Source organism: Rhinolophus sinicus, chromosome 12 (assembly GCF_057876585.1).
Source record: "Rhinolophus sinicus isolate RSI-liver-muscle chromosome 12, RSI-T2T, whole genome shotgun sequence".
Taxonomy (NCBI): Eukaryota; Metazoa; Chordata; class Mammalia; order Chiroptera; family Rhinolophidae; genus Rhinolophus; species Rhinolophus sinicus.
Window position 1 is genome coordinate 57184822 of NC_142512.1, and position 24734 is coordinate 57209555.

General features: G+C 59.0%; 3 protein-coding genes across 10 annotated transcripts; 1 reads left to right on the forward strand and 2 right to left on the reverse strand.

The window, feature by feature from the left end:
* Positions 1 to 7529: 7529 nt before the first annotated feature.
* Positions 7530 to 11409, reverse strand: RFNG (RFNG O-fucosylpeptide 3-beta-N-acetylglucosaminyltransferase). 4 transcript variants are annotated; one of them, XM_074320972.2, is made up of 8 exons: positions 11131 to 11409; positions 10615 to 10663; positions 9932 to 10034; positions 9671 to 9824; positions 9459 to 9547; positions 9211 to 9376; positions 8560 to 8645; positions 7530 to 8383 (listed from the first exon to the last, which is right to left on the reverse strand). In XM_074320972.2, the coding sequence occupies exons 1-8, from the start codon at positions 11407 to 11409 to the stop codon at positions 7723 to 7725; spliced, it is 1587 nt and encodes a 528-aa protein (XP_074177073.1). In that variant the 3' UTR covers positions 7530 to 7722. The 4 variants fall into 4 exon arrangements, with proteins under 4 accessions (XP_074177073.1, XP_074177075.1, XP_074177074.1 ...); XM_074320974.2 differs by having other exon boundaries at positions 7530 to 8484; XM_074320973.2 differs by having other exon boundaries at positions 9932 to 10037.
* On the forward strand, positions 11408 to 16539 carry GPS1 (G protein pathway suppressor 1). 4 transcript variants are annotated; one of them, XM_074320969.2, is made up of 15 exons: positions 11435 to 11578; positions 11744 to 11947; positions 12497 to 12589; positions 13147 to 13328; positions 13723 to 13887; positions 13972 to 14107; positions 14212 to 14289; positions 14389 to 14446; positions 14836 to 14921; positions 15106 to 15200; positions 15297 to 15402; positions 15477 to 15557; positions 15638 to 15775; positions 15867 to 16001; positions 16097 to 16539. In XM_074320969.2, exons 1-15 carry the CDS (start codon positions 11546 to 11548, stop codon positions 16169 to 16171), a joined length of 1665 nt encoding a protein of 554 aa, XP_074177070.1. In that variant the 5' UTR covers positions 11435 to 11545; the 3' UTR covers positions 16172 to 16539. The 4 variants fall into 4 exon arrangements, with proteins under 4 accessions (XP_074177071.1, XP_074177070.1, XP_074177069.1 ...); XM_074320968.2 differs by having other exon boundaries at positions 11437 to 11578; positions 14386 to 14446; XM_074320970.1 differs by lacking the exon at positions 11744 to 11947 and having other exon boundaries at positions 11408 to 11578; positions 14386 to 14446.
* A 297-nt stretch (positions 16540 to 16836) lies between these two features.
* Positions 16837 to 22682, reverse strand: DUS1L (dihydrouridine synthase 1 like). Of its 2 annotated transcripts, XM_019735569.3 has the most exons (15): positions 22523 to 22660; positions 22058 to 22355; positions 21362 to 21605; positions 20778 to 20886; positions 20236 to 20286; positions 19815 to 19927; positions 19383 to 19465; positions 19197 to 19300; positions 18920 to 19064; positions 18594 to 18690; positions 18427 to 18515; positions 17947 to 18092; positions 17622 to 17659; positions 17312 to 17387; positions 16837 to 17205 (listed from the first exon to the last, which is right to left on the reverse strand). In XM_019735569.3, the coding sequence occupies exons 3-15, from the start codon at positions 21596 to 21598 to the stop codon at positions 17066 to 17068; spliced, it is 1428 nt and encodes a 475-aa protein (XP_019591128.3). In that variant the 5' UTR covers positions 21599 to 21605; positions 22058 to 22355; positions 22523 to 22660; the 3' UTR covers positions 16837 to 17065. The 2 variants fall into 2 exon arrangements, with proteins under 2 accessions (XP_019591128.3, XP_019591131.3); XM_019735572.3 differs by lacking the exon at positions 22058 to 22355 and having other exon boundaries at positions 22523 to 22682.
* Between the last annotated feature and the right edge of the window lie 2052 nt (positions 22683 to 24734).

Sequence of the window (24734 nt, forward strand, 5' to 3'; positions counted from 1 at the left end):
GGGGTGGGCCAGATGGCTCAGTTGGCTGGAGTGCAAGCTCTCAACAACAAGGTTGCTGGTTCAATTCCCGCATGGGATGGTGGGCTGTGCCCCCTGCAACTAAAGATTGAAAATGGCGACTGAACTTGGAGCTGAGCTGCGCCCTCCACAACTAGATTGAAGGACAACGACTTGGAGCTGATGGGCCTTGGAGTAACACACTGTTCCCCAATATTCCCCAATAAATCTTAAAAACACACACACAAAAAAAAACAACAGTGAAAATGAGACTGCATTTCAACTTATGGAAAAACTGGGTGAAATGTTTCATATTAAATGCATCTGATTTAAAGCACAATTAAAGTTTCATAAAAATAAAATATTAAAAAAGAAACGATCTAATTTAAAGAAAGAGACCAAAGAGAAATCAATAGACCCTCAAGGACCTGCTGGATATGATGGATAATCTAATATAAAGGTAATTGAAGTCCCAGAAGAAGAAAATGAGAATAGGGCTGAAAAATGTTTGAAGAACTAATGCCCCATATTTCCAAAAATTTGATCAGAACCATCAACATACAGAACCTAGAGCTCACTGAATCCCAAGCAAGGTAAGTGTAAAAAGAACTATATCAAAGCACTTTATAGCCAATCTGATTAAACCAAAGATAAAAAGAAAATCTGGAAAGAGACCAGAGGAAAAGCACCCATATTCACAGGAAAACAATGGCCTGAGTAAATGGGTGATGACTCCTCACAAAAAAACAAGGAAGGTTATAAGGCAATGAAATGCTATCTTTAAATTGATGATGATAATAATAATAAGAAGAAGAATAAGAATAAGAAGAAGAAGAAGAAGAAGAAGAAGAAGAAGAAGAAATAATATAAAAAAAAAATCTATCAACTCAGAAAGTCTCTATGCAGCAAAACTATCCTCTAAAAATGAGGGTCAAACGAAGACATTTTCGGGTAAACAAAAGCTGAAAGATTTTTGTCACCAGCAGATCTGCTCTATAAGAAAGCTACAGGGTGTTCTGTAGCCTGAAGAGAAATTAATCAAATGATGCCTTGCTTCTGCCAGAAGAAAAGAAGAATGCTAGAAATAATAAATACATTGGAAAATATAAAATACAAATTTTCTTTTAAAAATTTCCTTTGAAAACAATTGACTACTTAAAATAAAAATAAGATTGTAAAGCGGAATTTTTGGCATATGTGAAAGTAAAAGACAACAACAACATCCCAAAGTATAGTGAGGGTAAAAATGATTATACTCTTGTACGGTTATTACATTTGTGAAGAGGTATGAGGTGTCAACTAGTTCAATACTGACCCTCAACAAATCCTGATAAATTGAGGATGCATATGGTTAACACTAGATTTATAACAAAATAATTTGTAAATGTAGAACTAAGAAACCAATAGAGGAAATAAAAATACTAAACCTACTTGATTACCTCTCCCTTCCCCCAAGAAAGGCAGGAAAGGAGCAACAGAAGAACAAAAAGCAGAAGGAAGAAATGGAACACATAACAAGGCGGTAGTCCTCAACCCAACTATACCAACAATTACATTAAATGTAAACTGACTACACATTCCAACTGAAAGGCAGAGATCGTCGTACTAAACATAAAAGCAAGACCATATGCTGTCTACAAATGACTCACTATAAATATGAAGTTACATATACAGTAGCACCTCGGTTTTCGAATGTCTCTGTTGACGAACATTTTGGTTTACAAAAGCCATAAATCCAGAAGTAAATGCTTCGGTTTTCGGACACGCCTCAGAAGTTGAACATGTCACGTGGCATCCACTGAGTGCAAGATCCCGAGGCCTAAATGTCAGCTGTTTTTTAATGTTTCAGAACTCGAACGGTCTTCTGGAACAGATTATGTTAGAAAACCAAGGTACCACTGTATGTTGAAGGTAAAAGATGGAAAAAGATACACCGTGCAAATAGTAAGCATAAAAATCTCTGCCACAAAACAATACACATTTTACAGGAACACAAACACACACAATTATACACTGAAACACATTCAAATGGTGTCCGGGAGGGGTGTGGTACAGAGGACAGGACTACAAAGGAACGGGCCGGAGACAAAGACGGGCATGGCGTGCACGGGGGTGTGATGAGGAGATCCTCATCAGCTAGATGTGGAGAAGGGAAAAGCAAAACAAGGAGGGAAAAGCAATGAGGAAAGCAGGAGAGGGAGGGAGCCCTAGCTGTGGGTGCCCACCCTGGCTCAAGGACGGGGGACACGTTTCACGGAGGGAACCTCCCAAAATTGTGCATTTTGAGGCTTTTGCTCCTGTCTTCCAAGCAAGGGGAAGAAACAGCAGGTTAGGGGCCCAAGGCCAGCCTGTGAACCCCAAAGAGAACTGTCTGCTCTTCCCAGGGCCCAGGCTGCCTTTGTCCAGAACGCAGCTGGGCAGCCCCGAGGCCTTGCTCAGGTGGGAGGGAAGGCGCTGAGGCTGCTCTAACGGGAGATGGGGGGAGGAAGTCCCGCCCTGCTGGGCTTGGGGTGCCCAGACATGGTGTGGGTGGCGGGGACAACCCCGGTGCCCAGCACAGGCTGATGGGACCGTAATAAATGCAGATGACAGCGGTGGCCTGGGCTTGGGAACCCCGGCCCCAAGCATTCCTGCATCGAGGACAGAGTCCAGCAGATGGCGCCGCCGTCCACCAGCTGAGGCTTCCAGAGGCTCCTCCCATGGGGACCCACCCACCCCTCGCGGCCCCTGCCGTCACCGTGGTGACTATCCCTGACTACAGTTTCAAAATGCAGGGGCTTACCTCCCCTTCTCGTAAAAGACAGAAGATGGACGACTCCCCGGCTGTTCTGGGGCATTCCTTCTGCGTCGTCCTTCTTCCCTTTACTCCGTTTTCCTTCCCCTTACTACTCCTTGAAAAATCTCTCTGCGGCTCCAGACCAAGTGTCACCATCCATATCATTAGGAATGCTTTCAGCTGCCAACAGGCAAGTGACACCGCGGGAACAACAGGAGTTTGTGCCTCCTGGAGGGACGAGAGGGACGAGGCACCAGCCCACACCTGCAGACCCAGGCTCTCCCTCCTGTCAGCGCTTCTCCACCTTGTCAGCTCCCCTGCTGTTAGGGGGCCCTGTGACTCTTTCCAGCCAGTGCGAGAAGTAACGTGGGTCCCCTCTGGGCTCAGGCGGCACGTGTCCTCTGTCCTGCATCTCAGCTGGTGATGCTAGGGTGACTTAAACAAAGGACTGAAGAGGCCTGGACTCCCTACTCACCACGCATGCAGGTGACAATGTGATGTGGACAAATACACTTTCAGGGCTGTGCTTTCTGCTGCACGACCTCGCCCATCCTGACAAACACTCCACTTTGGCTTTTTTTTTTTTTTTAATATAAATTAAATAATTAATAAACTAATTCTAGCACCATTTGTTGAAAAGACTTTTCCCCACTGAGTTGCCATGGTGACTATTGGAAACCATCTGACAGGGTAAGCGTGTGTCTGCGTCTGGGCTCTCTGCTGTGCCCAGCACCTGTGGCCGACGCTGTGCCAGGCACACTGGCTCGATACCGGAGCTGGACAGCAGATCTTGGAGTCAGGCTCTGTGAGTCCTCCAGCTTTGTTCTTTTCCAAGATTGCTTTTTGTATCTATGCATTTAGCATTTCCATATAAAGTGTAGATTCAGCTGGTCAATATTTTTGCAATGTATTTGTCTGATCTGGGTACCAGTCGTGCTAGCCTCCAAAATGAGCCAGGAAATGTCCTGTTCTCATCTATTTCCTGGAAGATTCTGTACCAGTGAAGTGGTTCCTTTCTGGGACATTTCACAGAATCCACCAGTGCAACCATCTGACCCTGGGGATTTCTTTGTGGGAATGTTTTTGTTAATAAATTCAAATTAGGTAATAAATAGAGGGCTATTCCAATTTTGAATTTCATCTTGGCTCAGTTTCTAAATAACATCTTTACTGAGATATCATTCAAAGAAGTGTACAGTTTTCACATGTACCATTCAGTGGCTTTTTATTATATTCACAGATGTGTAACCATCGCTTGCCCTATTCCAGAATGGCTATTTCCATCACTCACAGAAGTCTGAGGTCACAAAAATAGAGAACCAGTTAGGCAGGGAGCCGTTGCCTGCAGGGAAAATACGTATGCACGCAATTTGCAGATTGTGATCTTAAATCCTAAAAACACCTCCGTGCGGTGGACTCTAAATTTTTTACTTTACAAAAGAGCAAATGAGGTTAGGGCGTGCTAAGAGACTTGGCTGGGGCGCAGAGGTGGGAGTCAAAGCAGTCCAGCTGGACCACAGCTCAGTACTCAGGCACCTGGGAGGCAGAACCCCACCTGTCCGGGTCAACCTTCGCAGGGGATGGCACACCTGGCAGCTCTTCCATGTCTGCGAATGACCAGGAAAGCAAGATCGATTTGGGGTTACGAATAAATTTCATCGAGTGGGCGAATTCACAAACAGACAACGAGGACTGACTGTGTTTTCATCACCCCCAAGGGAAGCCCGTACCCATTTGCAGTTACCCCCACTCAGTAGAGCCTCCAGCCCGGCAGCTGGTCCCGGCTGCAGGTCCTCATCCCAGAAGCCTGCACTCGCTCGGCACCCGGCACACGATGGCAGGGGTGCACTCAGCAAACACTCATCCCCAAGGTGTTAGAGGGCAGGCTGAGTATACAGTTTAGTTCTTAAACTTAACTAACAAGATTTTAAAATTTTCTGATTATACATCTACTATATTGTCCATTATGACACAGATTTTGTTATTTGTAAAATATGAAAAAGTGGGAAAACATTTTACCAATTGTTGCATTTTTCAGAGGCAGTTATAGATAAACATTTTGGTGTGTTCCTTCCAGGCTTTTTTCTCTCTGAAAAGTATATGGACCAGCTAGCCGGCCTGGCAGGCCCTGCAGCCTCAGGATGCCACCCAGCCGCTCGGGTGACTGGTCCTTGGACCTGGTGAGGGGAGGGGTTGCGCGTCAGAGATGGTCGGGGCTGTAGGTTGCTCCAGCTGGACCAGGGGCAGCTTGGTCCAATCTGATGCCCTGCTCTGTGCTCTGTGAGCACAGGAGAGGTCTGTGGGTCGGGGACACTCAGCTAGTTTCTAGGTCTTGGAAGATGCCGCACATTCCACATCTGGAAATATGGGATGTGGCTTCTGAGCAGACAATTCCTGATGACCTTGCATAGAACCCTTTCACAGTGACTTGCGCCCAAGGCCAGAGGACCCTGGCTGGCTTCTCCCACCCTCGTGGGCTGCTGGAGCCCATGTGCCTGACTCCGGGCTTCATTCCTACGCCTGAGGTCTGGCTGGGCCTCGGCTCTCTTCCCGCCCCATCCACACTGCAGTCCCCTGCACCGAGTTCACCAGCTCGGCAGCGACTGGAGTCCTGGCTTGCCAAAGTCTCTTCCCAGATCTGAGTGGCAGGACTGGCTTCTCCTGGGAACAGTTATTTGAATCCAAGTGGAAAATTACTGGTTTCAAAGTGTATAATCATAATCCAACAACACAAAATGGCAGTGGGGTGACTGGTCACTTATGAGAAAAAAAGCCTCAGGTCTTGAGGACATGAACTTAGACCAAAAAAGACCAAAAAAATGGAACAGGCCTGGCTCACAAACCTGTGGCGAGATGCAGCGTCAGAGGATGGCTTACACACCGAGAAGCGTCTACATGTTTCCCCGAATATAAGACCTGACCAGACAATCAGCTCTAATGCATCTTTTGGAGCAAAAATTAATATAAGGGGCCGGCCTGGTGGCTCAGGCGGTTAGAGCTCCATGCTCCTAACTCCGAAGGCTGCCAGTTCGATTCCCACATGGGCCAGTGGGCTCTCGACCACAAGGTTGCCAGTTCTATCCCTCGGGTCCCGCAAGGGATGGTGGGCTCCGCCACCTGCAACTAAGATTGAACACAGCACCTTGAGCTGAGCTGCCACTGAGCTCCCAGATGGCTCAGTTGGTTGGAGCGCATCCTCTCAACCACAAGGTTGCCAGTTCGACTCTCCAAGGGACGGTGGGCTGTGCCCCCTGCAACTAGCAACGGCAACTGGACCTGGAGCTGAGCTGCGCCCTCCACAACTAAGATTGGAAGGACAACAACTTGACTTGGAAAAAAGGCCTGGAAGTACACACTGTTCCCCAATAAAGTCCTGTTCCCCTTCCCCAACAAAATCTTTAAAAAAAAAATTAATATAAGACCCAGTCTTATTTTACTATAATGTAAGGCCGGGTCTATAGTATAAAATATAATATAATAAATATAATATAACATAATGTAATACAATATATGAAATACCAAGTCTTAATTTTTGCTCCAAAAGATGTATTAGAGCTGATTGTCTGGCTAGGTCTTATTTCAGGGAAATGTGTTATATGTGTGCTCCACGGCATTCCAAGTGCTCGGGCTGGTGCAGACAGAGCACAGGGGGAGCCACACGTCCCCTCCCAGCGGCACTGCAGGTGGAACAAACACCTCTGGGAAGCTCCGGGCAGTGACAGGAGCTGGACGCTGCTCACAGGTCCTGAGTAATGACCCACTCATAGGAGCCGCTCGCCAGACACTTTCCATCAAGGGGACACGTTTTCTTCCTCGTCCCCCACCATCTAGGACATCGTGTCATAGGCGGGGCCTGGTGCAAGGCTCAGGAAGGCAGGAAACCCTTAGGTGATATTCAGGGGAGTGGACACAGAGCCCCAGTCCGCCATGAATGGAGCACCAAGCTGACCACAGGCCATGTGCGGCGAGATGCGGCCCACTGGGAGAAGCTGACAGCCGGCCCCATCCCACAGGCACCCACTCCTGTCCTGGTGACCTTGGGTCTGTCATTGGTGCTATACCATGTCCAAGGCAAGTTTCGAGAATTCTCTCTTCCCCCTTGTCGAGATGAGGCTGGAGGCTTGCGGGGACTGTGCCCCTCCACTCGTCTTGACCTCCAACGTTGTTCCTCAGCCCAGAGCCTGATGGAGCAGTCGGGGCCTCTCCCGGGCTCCCACAACCCCAGGCCCCAGCCCCAGGACACCTGGGCCCACGTGTCCCCGGGGTTCCTTTTCTTCCTGAGGACACATCAACGACTCACACACAAACCAGCTGTGTAGACACCAACCTGCTTATTGGGAATTGCCTGTCTGCCCTCCACATATGTCTCCACAGCCAAGCACATGCATGCATATCCACATGCCCATGCACACAGCTGCTAGCACATGTGCACAGCAATTCACACAATACGTGCCAGGAACAGGTGTGCATACCCCCCGTACATATGTGCATGTGTGCACGCACACACGTGCACACAAACACACACACACTCCTAGTGTTGATAACACGCAGGAAGACTGCCTCCAGGGTAAAGGCTTGCCAGATGCTGTCATTCCCTGCAGGACCCCCCACCTCACACAGAAGACCCCTGGGCAGCTGACGGCGGGGCTGTAAGGAACTCGACTTGTGTGGGACGGGGGAGACTGCACGTTGTGTGGCCTGTCCGGAGCTGAGCCGCCAGGAGTTACGCTTGTCCGTTGAGACAACGAGCCAAGTAGAAAGTGACAATCAAGCTTTTATTCACTATTGCAACAGCATAGCAAGAGGCCAGGAAAAGCTACTAGCCTCCCTCTGTCACCTACTCCTTCCGTGGAAAGGCAGTCAGGGCAGGTGCTTGCAGATGGAGGGGGCTGTCCCACTGCAGAGGGGGCCCCAAAACAGAAGTCTGCTGCTGTCTTATGGACTTGGGGTCAGGCGAGCAGGACAAGTACTGAGTCAGACTGGAGAGGTGTCTTCAAGGCCCCCAGTAAGGGGGTCTGGCTGAGGAACCTGACAGAGGCCTTGGCTGAAGGGCCCCCCAGTAAGGTGGCCTCTGCTTGGAGACACCCAAGAGCATGGCTGGCCGGGAGGCCTGAATCCTTGAGTGCTGTGTTCCCCGAGACTGCGATGCCCTGGCTGGGCACCAAGCTCGGTGTGGGGAGGGCCACGCCCCCGAGGCCTGCAGGTAAAACGTCTGCGAAGGAACCCTGGCCTTGGGCCCACTCCTTAGCACCTGGTCCACCCGGGGCCCCCTCCAGCAGGTGAGGAGGGCAGGACAGAGCCCAGGAAGCCGGACACAGCCCCCTCCCAGGCCCCAGACACGAGAGTGCAGACCCTTCCTGTGGGAGCAGAGATGGGAGAAGGGCAGCCCACATACTACTGGGCCCATGGGCAGGGTGGGCATGTCCTCGCTCTCCCAAGGTGCCTGGTCCGGGCCTGCCAGGGGCTGTGGGGGAGGTCTGCAGGCCAGCTGTCTGCTGGGTGCTCACGTCTCCCTGGATGTGGCTGTGGCCATGGCCTTGACCGCCTGAGGGAGTCAACTGAAGCCAGCAGGAAGCAGTACCATTCTTCCTCCCTTGGGCAGAGCCACTCCTGGGTCAGGAGTCAAGGGTCACTCAAAGGCGAGGTCACCCTGCTTCTGCACAGGACACCAGTCCGTGTCCGGGTAGAGAAGGCAGTGGACGGACTTAAATCTGAGAAGGGGGAAGTGGTGGTCAGGGCGTGGGAGGGTGGGCTGGCTCCAGAGCGCCTCCCCACTGCGCACTCACCGTGTGGGGTCCTGCTGCAGGCTGAAGCCTCCGGCCACATTCACCACGTTGCGGGGGTTCTCAGGACCCCCGTAGCTCAAGGTGACCTGGGAGAAGAGGAGGGCGACACACTCTTTCATGGCCAGGCCTTGCTTCCTCCATCCACCTCAGGAGTCCAGCCTAGAGAGGCTGCTCGGCCTCCTGGCTCCCCTGGGGCCCCCACCCCGTGCCCTGCCAGCTAAGTCTGGAAGAGCACTGAAGGGCGATGTGGGCAGGATAGAAGACACCACAGGACGGCCACTGGTGGCTCTGCCCAAAGCTGACTGGCCCTGCTGGTGGCCTGGTCTGACTCCCGTCACCACCCGAACCCCTGCCCACTATCCAGCTGTCCTGGGCCCGTCCACATGGGAAATCACAGCAGCTATCCTTTATAATTGGGCCCCCAGATGAGAATGGTGTCCCCACCATACTCGGGACCTGGGTCCTAGCAGGACAAGTCCAGAGTCCACACTGGGGCCCACCTCAGCCACGTGCGAATCCCTCCTGAGCCCTTAGCCCTTGCTCAGCTGAGAGACCCTCTGGGTCAGGCCCCTTCAGCAACAGGGTGGGTGCAAGGTCCCCGAGGCAGGAGGGACAGCTGCCAAGACGCCAGGGTGCACCCAGCGGCCGTACCTGCTGCAGCACAGTGGCGGCTGGCAGCCTCTGCAGGTTCTCCAGGTGGGAGTGGAAGAGCGAGCTGTGCAGCAGGCGGGCTCCCAGCAGGCCCTCCACAATGTAGCCCACCGTGCAGTCGTCCGGGAGCCGCACCCGCTCGGCTGTGCTCATGAAGCTGCCCAGGCTGGGGGTGGGTGCTGGTCAGTGCCTCCTCAGTCCCCCACACCACCACCTGGGAAGCCGGCGCCCCCATGGCCCCTACTCACCTGGCCCATGGGCTCATCTTGAGGGCAAGGCCTCTGCTCAGGCAGAATCCAGCCCCACCGGTAGCAAACCAGAACTTGACAGTGGTCACCTGGGGAGGAGGGAGCTGTCAGGGCTCCTCACCCTGCCCCTCCACCCCGGGTGGATCACACATCTGCCCTTCCCCGTGGGGTCTCCACACGCTCGGCTGCCACTCCCTGGGCCAAGCACTCACGGTTCCACCTCCCTGGACCCGCTCGGTAGCCTCGATGGGGTGGTCCAGGCTGGGCCGCCCCAGGTAGACGTCCTGGCTGGGTGAGAAGGTGGACAGCAGCTGTAGCAGGCTTCTGGGATTCACGTAGTTGTCGTCATCCACGTGGCAGAACCACCTGGGGGCAGTGGGGAAGTCTCTCGAGTGTGGAGCCTGCCCAGGTGTGTGGGCCCAGCTGCAGCCCTGGGCTGTCCGAGGGGACGTGGGGGCGCGGCCACCACATACTTGCGTCCAGACTCGATGAACTTGTCATACTCCACTGACATCTTGCAGCACAGTGCCTGCCGGGTGTGCACGGCTGAGCAATTGGTGTTGATGACGTGGCTGCCTGCTGGGTTGAAAGGTTGGGGACCTGTGAGGACCTGGGCGAGGCCTGGAGCGAGGCCTGCCCCACCAAGGTCAGGGCAAAATGTGACTATCCACAGGCCTGGCTGTCTTGCCCTGCTCAAGACCCCGAGGCCAGATCCAACCACAGCCCTGGCCTGGCCTCACTCAGCTGACCCTATTACTGACCTCTGTGGTCCAGGCAGATGACAACTGCTTGGAATCCCATGAGTAGAAACTCACCACGAAACAGGACTGCGGGGGGAACCCACCTGACTGGTGGGGCAGACCCAGGAGGGATAGTTTCCTGGTGGGGCTTCTTCATGGGCTGTGGCTCGAGCCTGAAGCCCTGGAAGTCAGCCAGCGGCACAGGGAGGCGGACCATGGCTGGCAGAGTGAGGCCCTGGATGGATGCTGGGCTGGTGGCAGGTGGGCATCCTGGCTCGGCCTTTTACCAGTCAGTGACCCGGAGCAGGTGGCTTAAGCCCCCTGAGCCACTGTGCACAATAGGGGAGTATGTGGCACTTCAATGAGGATTCTGTGAGGGTCCCTTGGGCACGCTGGCTGGGATGGGGGCCACTCACCTCCCTGGAGCTGTAAATCAGGGTCGTCCCCATCGGTGAAGATGAATGTCTGGGGAGAGAGAACCTGTGAAGTATAAGTGGCACTCCCCATGACCCCCGGCCTGGCAGGGCCGTGGACCGGGTGAGAGAGGGTGAGGCTGCAGAGTGGGACCTCAGGAAGAGAACTGGTGCCAGGCCAGGCCTGGGCATGGACATGGGTGGTGGTGGGGGGAGAGGAGAGCGTGGTGTCCCAGCGCCAGCCTGCTACTACCGTCGGCATCTCGGGTGAGGCTGGGACCAAGCCAGCTCTCACAGAAGTTTCTAGGGTCTCCGCCCAGTGTCAGCTGGGAGAACCCTCCCAAGTCTAGCGCCCAGAAAAGAGCAAGAGGGGTGGACACCGGGGGCCCTGGGTCCCCGCTGACTCAGGGCCTGGGGCCTGGCCACCACGCAGGGGACACAGCCCTGGGTGGGCGGTTCCGGGGTCAGTGATCTCGCAGCAGTGGCGCCGGGGCGGAGGGGTCCCGGGGCGGGGCCCACCTGCCGTGGGGCCCGGGAGATCCAGGTGCGCAGCAGCAGCCCCAGGCGCCGCCCGTGGTTCTTCCGGGTGGTCTTGACAGCGATGAAGACGTCGTCGGGCCGCAGACGGGGGGCGTTGGCGCGGGCGGGGGGCCTGCGCAGGCCGGCGCCGGGGGTCGGCGCCGGGGCCCGGGCTGGGGCGGGCGCACGGGGCAGCGGCAGCGGCAGCAGCAGGAGCGCGGCCAGGGCCGCGGCCAGCGCGAGGCAGGCCCGGCACAGCAACCCCCACACACGGCTCATGCGGCCGCCGACCGGCCGGCAGCGCCCGGGCCAGGCGCCCTCCGCGGCCCCTTTAAGAGCTGCCCCGCCCGCGCCCCGGAAGCGGCGGCCGCGCTGCCCCGGAAGTGGACGGCGCGCCGCGGCGGGGTGGGCGAAGATGCCGTTGCCGGTTCAGGTGTTTAACTTGCAGGTAACGAGCCGCGGCCGGCGGCCCCTCCGCGCCCCCGCCGCTGGGCCGGAGCCGAGGCCGAGGCCGGCCGTGCGGCGCGCGCGCTCCCGCCCCCGTCCCGGCCGCAGCGGCCCCGCGCGTCGGCGCTGGCAGGCCCGCCTGCGCTAACGCTCTTTCTCCCTGCAGCAGCCAGCCAGCTCTGTGTCAGGGTCGGGGGGTGCAGAGAGTCAGGACAGAATGAGGGATAGCCCGGCCCCCAGCGCGGCCGCCTCGTCAGTGACAGCGCTGTACCGCGCCCCTCCCAGCGGTAGGGCAGACCTCTTCCTGCCGGGCACGGCCGGGGACTTCAGCCTGAGCGCCAGCCTGTCGGCCTGTACGCTGCTTTACGAGGTACCGTCCAGGACAGGGGCCCAGGACAGCCAGCGAGCGAGCGAGCCGGGCGGGGGGCAGGCCTGCCTGCCTGCCGGCCGCCGTGCTCCCGGGAGCGCGCGGCTCGCGCCGCCAGGGCCGGCCCGCTGCGCCCCCGGCGACCCCCTCCCGCCTCCGGATCGGCTGGCGCCCGGCCCCGCGGCAGGAGTCGCCGGCACTGCTGCCCCGGCAACTCGGGGTCGTTCCTGGGTTGAGGTCGCGTCCGTCTCTTCCTGTGGCTTGGAGGAAGCTGCGCCAGGACGGTGGCTGGGGACGTGCGGGGACCCTCGGGGGTCCCTGGGTAGCGGTCCTCCGATGAGTGCTTTCCCGCTCCAAAGATGGGCGATTAGAATCGGGCCAGGGTCTTGTGCCCATGAGCCGCTAGTCTCGAGGCGCTGGAGACGCGGGAGTGGGGAGGGGCGGCCGCCGGGGAGATGGCTGGCGGAGCGCAGCTCGGAGCACAGTGAGGGTCTCTTGCCCTCCGTGCGCAGTCCCGCGCTGGAGGTGACCAGGTGTCCGCCCACGTTGCAGGGGGCAGTGGAGCCCATGCAGATCGACGTGGACCCGCAGGAGGACCCGCAGAACACGCCGGATGTCAACTATGTGGTGGAGAACCCCACCCTGGTACGGGCCTGCGGGGGCCCCTGGGGCGGCCGGGAGGCGTGTCGGTCCTGCGGGGGTCCAGGCCAGGCTCCTCACTCTGGCCGTGTCTTTCTGTGACCCAGAAACCTCGAGGGTTTCTAACTGCCCCCTTATGAAGGGGCTCTGCACTCCACTTCTCCCTGCCTGGAAGGGCCTGCGTGCCAGGCCACCCTGCAGGTTGTCTCACCGTGAGGACAGGTCTTCCTTGAGGCCCAGCTTATGAAGTCCTGTCTCCTCGCTGCCCAGCCTAGTGACTGGCAGTCATGAGTGGGTGCCCATCTGGCCCTGGCCATTCCCACTCCACGTCCTGGGTGTAGCTCCACTCCAGGGGCCCCTGCACTTGCCGTCCTGTGTGGCCTGCCCTCGGCACGTGGATACTGGTCCATCTGGTGCCCACATGCCCAGCTGTTCCCATCGTGGCCCAGGGCCTTTCAGACACGGGGGAAGGGCCAGCATTCAGGCTGCTGCTCCTGACTCACTAGCTGGCGCTTGGGGTCTGGGGTGCCTTCCTGAACAACCCGCCCCCCGTCGCTCCCCAGGATCTGGAGCAGTATGCGGCCAGCTACAGTGGTCTGATGCGCATCGAGCGACTGCAGTTTATTGCCGACCACTGCCCCCCGCTGCGCGTGGAGGCCCTCAAGATGGCCCTGTCCTTCGTGCAGAGGACCTTCAATGTGGACATGTACGAGGAGGTCCACCGGAAGCTGTCAGAGGCCACCAGGTGAGGCCAGGGGCCAGGCGTGGTGTGTCCCCATCGGGCCCAGCCCAAACAGGGGCGCTTCTGTGCTGCTGTAGCGTCTGGCCCCACCCTTGGAGGACAGTTATGGCAGCACTCCCATGGCACAGTGACCAGCCTTGTTGAAAAGCCAGGAAGGGCGGTAAATGGCAAAATGGGTTGGGTGCTTACTCGCCCCGCAGGGGGAGTTCAGGCTCTTTATGTCATCCCAGCTTTTTTCTGCATGCGTGTGCTCATGTACTTATTCTGCAGCTCCCCAGGCTCCCCCGGTGCCCCCCTGCCAACTGGGTGCTCCCAGTGGGGGCTGTGGGCAGGCAGGGGCCTGTGGGAGGTGCCCTCCTGCTGGCACATTGCCCCTGACGGCCAGGTCCTCCCCCAGGGAGCTGCAGAATGCGCCAGACGCCATCCCCGAGAGTGGCGTGGAGCCCCCGCCACTGGACACGGCCTGGGTGGAGGCCACACGGAAGAAGGCCCTGCTAAAGCTGGAGAAGCTGGACACGGACCTGAAGAATTATAAGGGCAACTCCATCAAGGAGAGCATTAGGTGCCACTGCGGGGGACAGGGAGCGGGGTGGCCAGGCCCATACCCTGGGGATGGCCAGGCCCATACTCACAGCCCAGCCCACAGGCGTGGCCACGATGACCTGGGTGACCACTACCTCGACTGTGGGGACCTTAGCAACGCCCTCAAATGTTACTCCCGGGCCCGGGACTACTGTACCAGCGCCAAGCATGTCATCAACATGTGCCTCAATGTCATCAAGGTGGGCCCTGCAGTGGGTGGGAGGGGTGGGAGTCACAGAGCATCACTGCCTTGTGCCAGGCAGGGCTCCCCAGGCTGAGTCGGCCCCACCTGCCCACCCACCAGGTCAGCGTCTACTTGCAGAATTGGTCTCACGTGCTGAGCTACGTCAGTAAGGCTGAGTCTACCCCAGAGATTGCCGAGGTACCCTGCCGCCTTTGCCCTCCTCAGGCCGGGGCTGGGGGTGGGCGAGGGTGTGGAAGGCACTGCTTGCTCACGTGCTGCCGCCTACCCCTGCAGCAGCGTGGGGAGCGGGACAGCCAGACCCAGGCCATCCTCACCAAGCTCAAGTGTGCCGCAGGTGAGGGCCCTGGGGCCCTGGGCGGGAGGACTCAGCTGGGGCAAAGCCTGGAGCCCCACACCATGGCTGTAGGTGACACCTGCCCGGCTCGGGTTCCGTGTGGTGAGGCCATTGTGTGACCGGTGCTTAGGAGCAGAGACACTGCCTTCTGACAGCTGCTGTCAGGGCAGGCCCCCGGCCTGCACGTCCTTTGCATCAGTAACAGCTGTGCACGGATGGCTTCCCCAGGCGCCTGACTTGAGGGAGGCACCCTGTCCAGGCTTTTGGCCATTGTCACTCACCGTCCTAGCCAGAATATCTGTCCCTGAGGCTGAGGAGCCGCTGGGGTGGGAGGGATCCTTGGAGGTCTGGCAGCGTCCCCTTGGGACTTCATCCTTCCCGTCCCCCAGGGCTGGCTGAGCTGGCTGCTCGCAAGTACAAGCAGGCAGCCAAGTGCTTCCTGCTGGCTTCCTTCGATCACTGCGACTTCCCTGAGGTGAGGGCTGGGACGTGGGAAGCAGGGGGAGGGCCCATGGGTTGGGCTCTTTGTTGGGGGGGTCTCTCCCAGTGAGGTCCTAGGCGCTGAGTGGGCATTGGGCAGGGCAGGGTGGCCTCCACCCTGGCTTCTGTCCTGACTGGCAGTGACCCCGGGTCCTGGACCGCCTCCCTCTGCCCCTCAGCTGCTTTCCCCCAGCAACGTGGCCGTCTATGGCGGCCTGTGCGCCTTGGCCACCTTTGACCGGCAGGAGCTCCAGCGCAACGTCATCTCCAGCAGGTGGGTGGAGGGTGGGGTGCTGGGCCCTGCCCCTCCCTGGGCCGCCGGGGCAGGTGGGCGGGCGCAGGGCGGCTCTGAGGAGTCTGGCGCCCTCAGCTCCTTCAAGTTGTTCTTGGAGCTGGAGCCACAGGTGCGGGACATCATCTTCAAGTTCTACGAGTCCAAGTACGCCTCGTGCCTGAAGATGCTGGACGAGATGAAGGTGAGGGTCTGGGCCTGGCTGGAGGGCGGCCGGCGAGGGCCGACAGGTGGTCCCTGACCAGCTCTCCTTGCCAGGACAACCTGCTCTTGGACATGTACCTGGCCCCCCACGTCAGGACCCTGTACACCCAGATTCGCAACCGAGCCCTCATCCAGGTAAGCGGGGGCACAGGCCGAGGCAGGGCGCTGCGGCCGCGCCTGGAGGCTGGGCAGCTGATGTGCCCTCTGCTCTGCAGTACTTCAGTCCCTACGTGTCGGCTGACATGCGCAAGATGGCCACGGCTTTCAACACCACGGTGGCAGCTCTGGAGGACGAGTTGACGCAGCTCATCCTGGAGGGGCTGATCAATGCCCGCATTGACTCCCACAGCAAGGTGGGCGCCCCGGGGGTGGGGCGCATGCAGGGGGCGGGGCGCCGGGGCGGAGCCAGGCTCGAGCCCCGCCTCACCCCGCCTCACCCCGCAGATCTTATATGCCCGTGACGTGGACCAGCGCAGCACCACGTTCGAGAAGTCCCTGCTCATGGGCAAGGAGTTCCAGCGCCGTGCCAAAGCCATGATCCTGCGGGCGGCCGTGCTGCGTAACCAGATCCACGTCAAGGTGAGGGCAGGGGCGGTGCACAGGCGGGGAGGGGCCGGGCCAGGCGCAGGCGCACTGGCGCACCTCCTGGGCTAACGGTCCTATCTCCATCGCAGTCCCCTCCACGAGAGGGGAGCCAGGGGGAGCTGACACCAGCCAATAGCCAGTCCCGAATGAGCACCAACATGTGAGGGCATCTGTCAGCGTCCAGGGCCATCTGCGTGCCCTGCCCCGCCCGCCTCCTCGGACTTGGACATCTGGGCCTACCTGCTCTCCGGGCACTTCTGGAGGTGCTACCTGTGGCCCACTTGCAGGGGCCCAGCCACTGGACCCTGCCCGGGCTTCCCTGTGCCCAGCTTCTCTGCCCTCCCCGTGCTGTGCCGCATGCTGGGCCCCTACGGAGGAGGGCCCTTCCTGCAAGGAGAGGCCCGCAGGGCTTGACCCCCAGCGCCCAGGGTCCCGCCCACCGGCACTGCCTCCCAGCCTTCCTGTTCACGTGTGTTTCGGGGTTGCAGACGATCATGAAGCTTAGTCCATTAAAGGGCGATCTGAGAACACACCCCTTGCACTGCTCCATCTCCCTGGGGCCAGGCTTTGGGGCAGGGCCTGGGCCTTATCCCTGGGCTGCCCCTGCCTCATGTTTCGGTGGCAAGGCAGGGGTGGAGGGGAGGGAGCTAAGCCCCAGCCTTCCCTCTGCAGGGCTGAGGCTTGTCTAGGGAAGTCTTGGGCTATGACAATATCAAGGCAGAAGGTTCTTTGCTTGTCTGCCTGGCCCAACTCCCACCTTCCCAGCTCGTGGTCAGGGTCAGGGGTCTTGCTGGGCCTGGGGACATCATAGGTCGGTTCTCTGCGTGCGTATCTTTGAAGTGATTTATTGTTCACTTTTGAACACACACAAGTTGCGAGGACAGGGCAGGTCCAGCCTGGGAGCCTGCTCGCTGGTGCAGCATTTCCAGGCCCCCAGGGCAGGTGGGCGAGGGGCAGACGGTCAGCTGGTCCTTCCATGTGAAGTAGCAGAGGACTCCCTGAGTGAAGGCGTTTCCTTAAGTGGGACTCCGCGGCTTTGGCAGCAGTCCTGGGGCTCGTCAGGCCAGCGCACCACCCAGGACCTCAGGCAAGCCCCCAGGTTCCCCAGGCCCAGCCTGCTGAGGGTCCTGCAGCCGGGGCTGGGCCCCCTTCCAGGCCAGAGACTTCTCCAGTTTGGTTTTAAAAAGCAATCCATGACCTGGCAGAGGGGGTGGGGGTGAGAAATGGGGCTTAGGAGGCCCAGACCTCAGCTGTCCTGCCTACAGGGGTCAGGGGAGGGGCTGAGGGCGGCGGGCGCCCCTCACCTGGGCAGTCTGCCATCTCTTTGAAAGCGCGCTTCTTGCAGCAGCCCCGGCACAGGTTGAACACACATCTGTTGCCCTGGACACAGGAAAGCCAGTGAGCCCGTGCGCACAACTCTTAGCTTGAGTGGCCTGCTCCCCAGGCCAGGGCCTCCCTCCCAGACTCCGAGGGGCACAGGCAGCACCCTCGGCAGACAGGGGAGAACCGCTCCCGTGGGTCCCAGGGACTCTAAGACAGTGTCAGCAGGAACCACCCTGCCTGCTGACCCTGGGGCTGAGCTCTGCCCTGGGCAGCGCGGCAGGGCTGACTCACCTTTGGGTTCCCACACTGATCACACCTGGCATATTTTGCTGGGAAAAGAACACAAGAAGGTCCTGATTGAACAGGTGCGCCCCCACCACTGCTGTCTCCCACACGAAGCCCCTAGCAGGCGTCCCTGCTCACGGTGGCCGCCTGGCCCGAGCACGTGGCAGGCCTGGTCCTTCCAGGCTCCATGCCCATCTCTGCATCTCCCACTTGGGTCTCTCCAGGGCGTGTGGGAGGGTCACAGGGCCCTTCCTGCTGGTCTCCCCTATGGCTTGCTAAGATCCACATGGGGGTGGCCCCCTCCCATGGCCCCACAGCAAGAGCAGCTTACGCTTCAGTGAAGGGTCAAAGGTCTTGTGAGGGTTCCTCAGCTGCTTCTTCTGCTTATTCTTGGACAAGACGTCCATGCTGCCCTCCTCTTCCTCCAGGGCCCGCTTGCTGCCAGCACCCCCGTTCTCCTTGCTCCCCTCCTTGGGCCTGAAAGGGAAGGGCAGTGGGCAGAGCTCAGCTCTCGGGCTGCTGGGGCTGGGCTGGCACAGAGGTCGGGACACTGGGACCCTAGGTTCTGAGCCACTGAGCCGCAGCCTGGCCCTGCCTCTGAGAGCCCAGAGGGGATCCAAGGGTCACCCTCCTGACTGACCCCAGGACAAATCCACCCAGGGCTAGACGTAAAGATTTAAAAACTAAGCATCTGCTGATGAGAGATCCACTGGGCACCTAGCAGGATGGGGCTGAGTGGCACTGCCCTCCCCAGCCCTTGTGTCACCCCTCCTGGCTCATGGGCCACAGCCCAGTGCCTGTGGGAGCTCACCCTGGCCGGAAGTAGGGCTGGCAGATCCAGTGGAAGAAAGGCAAGCCGCCCGCAGGCTTCTCCCCTTCCTTCTGCCTGGCCATGTCCTCCTGCAAAAGCCCAGGGGGCCGTCGTCAGCACCCAAGCCTCCTCCCACCCGCTGGGCATCTCGCCAGCCCTGCACGTGCCTGACACCGCAGCTTCAGCTCCCAGCTCACAGCCGCCACGCCCTCCAGGGTCTTGGCTTTCGCAAGCTCCTCTCGAAGCATCTGGTGCACCTGCAGCCTGAGACAGACGCCCTGTCACGGTGGGCCCACCACCCAGCTCACCATCCACCCTGAGCCCTGGACACAGGGCACTGCCTCTCTTCCTCCCCAGGCTTCCCGCCTGACCTGTCACCCTGTCCCTTCCAGACCTGACTTGGTGGCAAACTTTCCAGAAAGCTCCCTCTTAAAACCCCCAAGGCCCCAGGTAGGGCTCAGACCCACAGCATCTGCCTGGCGGGGCGACTCACGTGTGGTGCCACAGCTTGAAGAGGTGGGCCCGGACGTAGGACAGGGGGCAGGGGTGCTGTCGCACGATGTCCAGGTACTCCTCAGCCAGCTCCCACACGGCCGGGCTGCGGCCCTCGAACAGGGCGGGGTTGTGCAGATTGCCCTCTGCAGGGGGAGGGGCTTGAGGCTGTGGGCCCTCCTGTCCCAGGGCACGTCCACCCCCACCCCACATACAGGGCAAGGCTGGCCCCGCTCAGGCTGCTTGTGTGTGTGAGTGTGGGGGGCGCACAGCCTCACCTGCACTCATGACGCCCTGCACCCCCGTGTCCTGGATGCAGCGCTCCACGTCCCGCAAACACTGGATGTTCCCATTGGCGAACACGGGGATGGCCACGGCCTTGCTGCGGGGAGCAGTGCGGCACTCAGCCCGGTGGCAGGCCCAACCCCCCCCTCCCCGGCCGGGTGCCCGCCACGTCCCCTCACCGCACAGCCTTGATGTGCTCCCAGGACGCGGAGCCCGACAGAGGCCCCTTCTGCTCCTTGGTGCGCCCGTGCACTGTCAGCAGCTACGACAGACGCCTGGCTCAGCCCCACACCAAGCCCACAGGGCCCTCCCCTTTGGCTTCTGTGCACCAGCCGCCCACACAGTGCCTAGCTCTGTCCCTGCCCCCAGAAGACCCAGGTGCCCTAGGCTGCACTTGGGGCCAGCTGATGGGGAGGGGAGGAGGGAGAGGGGCCCAGCACCCCACCCCCACCCCACCCCCACCCCGCACTTGCCTCCCTCATCAAGCATTGCCTCAAGGTCACCGTGATTCTTGTCCACCCCCCACCCCTCCCGGGTGAGCTGCTTGTGGGTAGTTCCTGGAGTCAGGGCCCCCCAGGCACGGGGTGGGGAACAGCCCATGGCCCGCTCACCTGACAGCCAGCCTTCTCCAGCATCTGGGCATACCTCACGGTCTTGTCAATCTCTGGGAAGACACGGATTTTGCACGTGACAGGGACAGAGAGTTTCTCGTGGGCCAGCAGAACTGGGGGAAAGGAGAGTTGGCTTCTGAGAACTGTGGCCTTCACCCTCAGGCAGGCTGTGGGGATGCACGGCTAATCCCCCAAGGGAGCAAAGGCCCCGAACACATGGTCCCCACTTGACGGCAGCTGAGAGCCGCCTTTGTCCCCCATGACATAGGAGGGGCCAGAGCTGGGCAAGGACACTTGCCCTCTGGCATGGGACAGGTGCCTCTGCACAGCCTCCACCTACAGCAAGGAGCGCACTGCGGCCAGGACTCTGCTGCCCACGGCCCTGTCATCCGCCCGCTCACCCCGCATGCGCCCGACTCACTCATGCTCTGCAGCAGGTCCCACTCGTCCTGTAGGAAGGCTCCGTAGTGGCCTGCAAATGACAGCATGTGCTCTGCATTCTCCTCCCCTCACGTCCACGCAGGCCGTGAGGGCCTGCACGCTCGTCCAGAGCCCTGGGCTGGGGCCTCCTGAGCACCACCCCCACAGGCTCCCCAGGAGGGGGTGTCTCAGCGGGGCAGTTTCTAGGCACCAGACTTGTCCAGCTGCCTGAGCTCAAGGGTGCTGAAGCAAGGCCCATCCCGCACGGCCTCTGCCCAACCAGCCACTTCTCAGGCCCAGCGAGGAGGAAAAGCCAAGCCCCACATGAGGGGCACGGCAGCCAAGGATGTGACAGGGACCTCCTTCCAGTAAAACATTTATCCAGAGGGAGCCCAACAACCTCCCAAGCACTAGAGGAAGTGAGGACCCTCTGAGAGCCCGCAGAACCCTGTCCCCACGCTCTGCGCCCAAGGAGGGCAGCCCTGCGGTCCCCTCACCCCGGCCTGAAGCAACTGCTAGACATGACACTGGGCCCCAACTCACCTCGCTTGGCGATCATTTGTGGGCAACCCAGATTCAGGTCGATGCCATCGCAGTAACCCTGAGCCAGGAGAGCTGCCTGTACAAACACCTCTGGGTCGTTGGCACAGAACTGGAAAAGACAGGCCTGTCACCACAAACCCCAGCCAGGCTCTAGTCCCTTTGGCCACCTAGCTCCACAAGGATTCACATGGGACCGTGGTGGGGTGGTTCCGGGGGTTGACTATAGGATGGCGTCCTGTCCTAAATGCTTCTGAAACGACGAAGTTAGGACACATCCCCACACCACCAGGAAAGTGCATTACAGATTCACAGAATTTCTGTCAGTTGTAACAGAAAACCAGTGTCACTGACTTTCCTGAGGGCAGCCATTCTTTCTAACCGGAGACAGCAAGTGGGGTGATGTCACACGGCTTTGGACCTTTCGTGGCACCTACCTGTCCATTCACCAAGGTCTGAGCCAGCTCCCTGGGAAACAGATGTAGGTGCGCCTGGCGCTTCTATGGCCCACCCGCCTTCCCCGTCCTCCCTTCCAATCAGGAAGCTGTTTCTGGAAAGGCACTCGAGGGCAGGGGCAGGCAGCCCACCTGCACGATGAGGGGCCGGTCCTCGGGGCACACTTCACAGTACAGGTTCTCCTTCCGGTAGTTGGCATCGCGGACGAAGACCTGGGCGTGCAGCATGGGGGTGTAGCAGAGCTGGGCCCCATGGCGGCGGCTCAGCAGCCTCCAGGCCAGCTCGCTCTGGTCCACCATGGGGGCCACCACGTGCCGGGCCCCCCCCAGGGTGCGGCTCCAGAACTCGAAGCCCTCCAGCTTCGGCATCGCCACGCTGCAAGGGGGAGAATCCCAGGGCTCAGCCATGGCCCAGGAGAGGCAAGGCGGGCAGAGGACCAAGCTCAGGACGCGCTCCCCGCCCCCCCAAAGCCAGTCCAGTGCTGCCCCATGGTCATAAGCATGGACACTAAAGGTATGTGTTGGTGCAGGCCAAAAACTGAAACCCAGTGCCATCACCTTCCAGTGGAGACCTTGGGCAAGTCAGTCAACACCTCTGAGCCTTAACCCCTCACTTGTTAGCGGGATTAAGATGTTTGCCCGGCAGGACTGGTGTCAAGACCCAACAACATCCTGAGAGCCATGTCCCAGTGGGCGCCTGGTCCCAGCAGGCCACCATAAAAAGCAAGTTCCTGACCCGCCCCCCACGCCCCGCCCCAGCCCAAGGCAGGAGCACCCCGTGGCCACATCACAGGCAGATGTGCAACCAGGCCTGCTGTCCCCACCCACCCTCCTCCGGGTGTCAGGGGGCCGTCCCGGTGCTGTGAGGGTCCCAGCCTGGGCCGTGTGTCGGCGAAACGGAGACAGCGCTACCCTGCGCTCCTCCATCCTCCCAGTGAAGGTGCGCGAAGCAGAGCTCTTTCCTGTGGCTCGTCTCGTCCGCAGAAGCAGCCTGGAGGGACCCACCTTCCCCGCCGGCCCGGCCCCCGACACCACGAAGCGCCCAAGGAACGGAGGCTTTCTCAGTGGGCGCTTACTTCACTGTGCAGCTGTTCAGCGGGGTCACTTTAATAACTGCCGTGCCCAGCTGTGCGTTTGGAAGCACAAAAACCATCTAAGTGCCACGCAGTCCCCAAAACACCAAGGCAGAGTGGGTCTGGGCAGCCGACACGCTGGTCCGCGTGAAGGAGGAGCCGGGCGGCGGCAGCGCTCGGGAGCCGCGGGCGCCACGGCCAAACCCCGCGGGAAACCCACCTGAGTCCGGGCGAGGTCCTCCTGGGGCGGCCTGCGGGGCTCCAGGCTCGCGCAGGGTCCAGAACCGCCACACCGAGGCCGCCGCCGGGCCGCCGCCGGGCCCAGGGCTCCGCGCCTGGGCCGCCGGAAGGTGCGTCCGCCAGGGAGGTCCGGGCGGCGCGCGGTGCTGCGGGAAACGCGTCCCCGGGAAACCGCGCCCGGCCGCCGAGCGGCCCGCCAGCGAGGCCGGGGCCGCGCTCGGGGTCGGAGGGCTGAGGCCGGACGTCTGCTCGGCCACACCGGAGTCCCGCCCCAGCCCGCGGCCCGAGCAGGATCGCTCCTCTCAGGATTGTTTTCCTCCCTGCCAAGCATCGCGTCCTGGGAAGCCGCCTTGGGCCCCGCGGACTGGGCGTCACGGGCCGCCTGCCTGTCTCCTCCCTCCTCTTGTGCACAGTTCACAGCCTCCGACCTCCGTCTCCACGAGGCTAACGCCGGCCCGCCATGCGCGATGGGGCACAGCCCAGGGCCACTGGAATTCTCCAAAGTCACGAAAGGGTAGCGTTGCCAGTAGCAGTGCTTCGGGTGTCGCAGGTGGAGACAGTGATACCAGGACTGGGACGTGGCGCCACTGTCAGCCCCACTGTGTGACACGGAGGGCACTTGGTCAGGCCTCCTCGGCGTCGTCACCTCCAATCGGGGGTTAAGCACAGCCCCCCATCCCTTCAAGCATCATCCGCGACAGCAGGCGCTCTGCCCCGGCTCCCACACCAAACGCCGGGGTACCCTCAGGTCTCAGCGCCTCCCGAGCTGCGTGGGGGAGGCCAACGCCTCACAGCCTTCGCATTGTTGGGTTTTGCACTAGTTAAATTAACGTCATGCGTTCCTTTTTATCTTTTCCAATGCAGCTGCTAGAAAGGTTCAGTTTACATATGTGGGTGGGGGTTTCTGGAACAGAAGGTGAAGCAGCTCACCACATCTTCTGGAGAAGCAATGATCAATCAAACTGGACAGAACTGTTCACAGCACTCGCTCCAGGGCTCCGGAAGTTGGCCAAAGGCATATGACATTTGAGAAACACTCATTATTTAAAAACAAATTACTTGAGAAACACTCATTACTTAAAAACAAATTACGGGCTATCAGTAGGAAGTAAGAACAGTGGGATACTGGAGTTTCCTCTGGGACCGCTTTCATCTCGTCCCAGGAGAGCAAGGCGGGTCTGGAGGACCTGAGCCCCCTGCTGACGCTGGAGAAGGCTGGCCTGACTGGGGGAGGGGAGCCCATTGAAACAGGTGTTCCTCAAGAACAGTTGCAACCACAGTAGCAAACTGTAAGGTTAATGTAACAGCCATCTCTAAGCAGGCAGTTGACCCCTTTCTTCTGGTATCTTTAGTTACATAGTGATAGCCTCTCCTTTGTTCCTGACATTGGTAATTATTAATAGACAACTTAGATGAAATGGACACATTCTTAAAAACACACAGACTACCAAAACTGACTCAAGAAGCAATAAAACACCTGAATAGACCTGCCACAAGTAGAGAGACTGAATTATTATTACATCCACGTCATGGATACGACACAGCATTAAAAAGGAACAAAGTATCGATATGTGCAGCACTCAGATGGTTCTCAGGAAAATTATGCTGGGTGGAAACAGCCAATCTCAAAAATAAGTCTGGTTGCATTTATAGACTGCTCTTGGAGTCACATCATTATAGAGACGGAGAACAGGTTAGAGATGCCAGGGGCTCGGCTTGGGGGACGGTGTGGGAGGGAGCCTTACAGTGACGGAGCAATTCTTTCTTGCTGGTCGTGCTGCTTGTACAGATCCAGAGCCACACGTGTTAAGATTGCACCCCTATACACACACATACACACACACGGACACAGGTAAAACTGGCGAGCTCTTTGTGCTGATGCCCACTTCCTGGTTTCCATCCCGTCCCACAGATGTACAAGATGTTGTCACTGGGGGAGTTGGGTGAAGACTACACAGAACCTCCTGCACAGTGTTTTGCCACGTTCTGTAAATTTCTATATGTAGTTTTAAAAAAAAACAATAGCCAAGGCAGGAAAACAACCTGTGTCTGTCCACTGACGAATGATGAGTGGATAAAGAAAATGCGATGTGGAATATTACTCAGCCATGAAAAAGGAAGCCTTGCCTTTGGGGACAACATGGATGGACTTTGAGGGCATTTTGCTAAGTGAGTTAAGTCAGAGACAAATG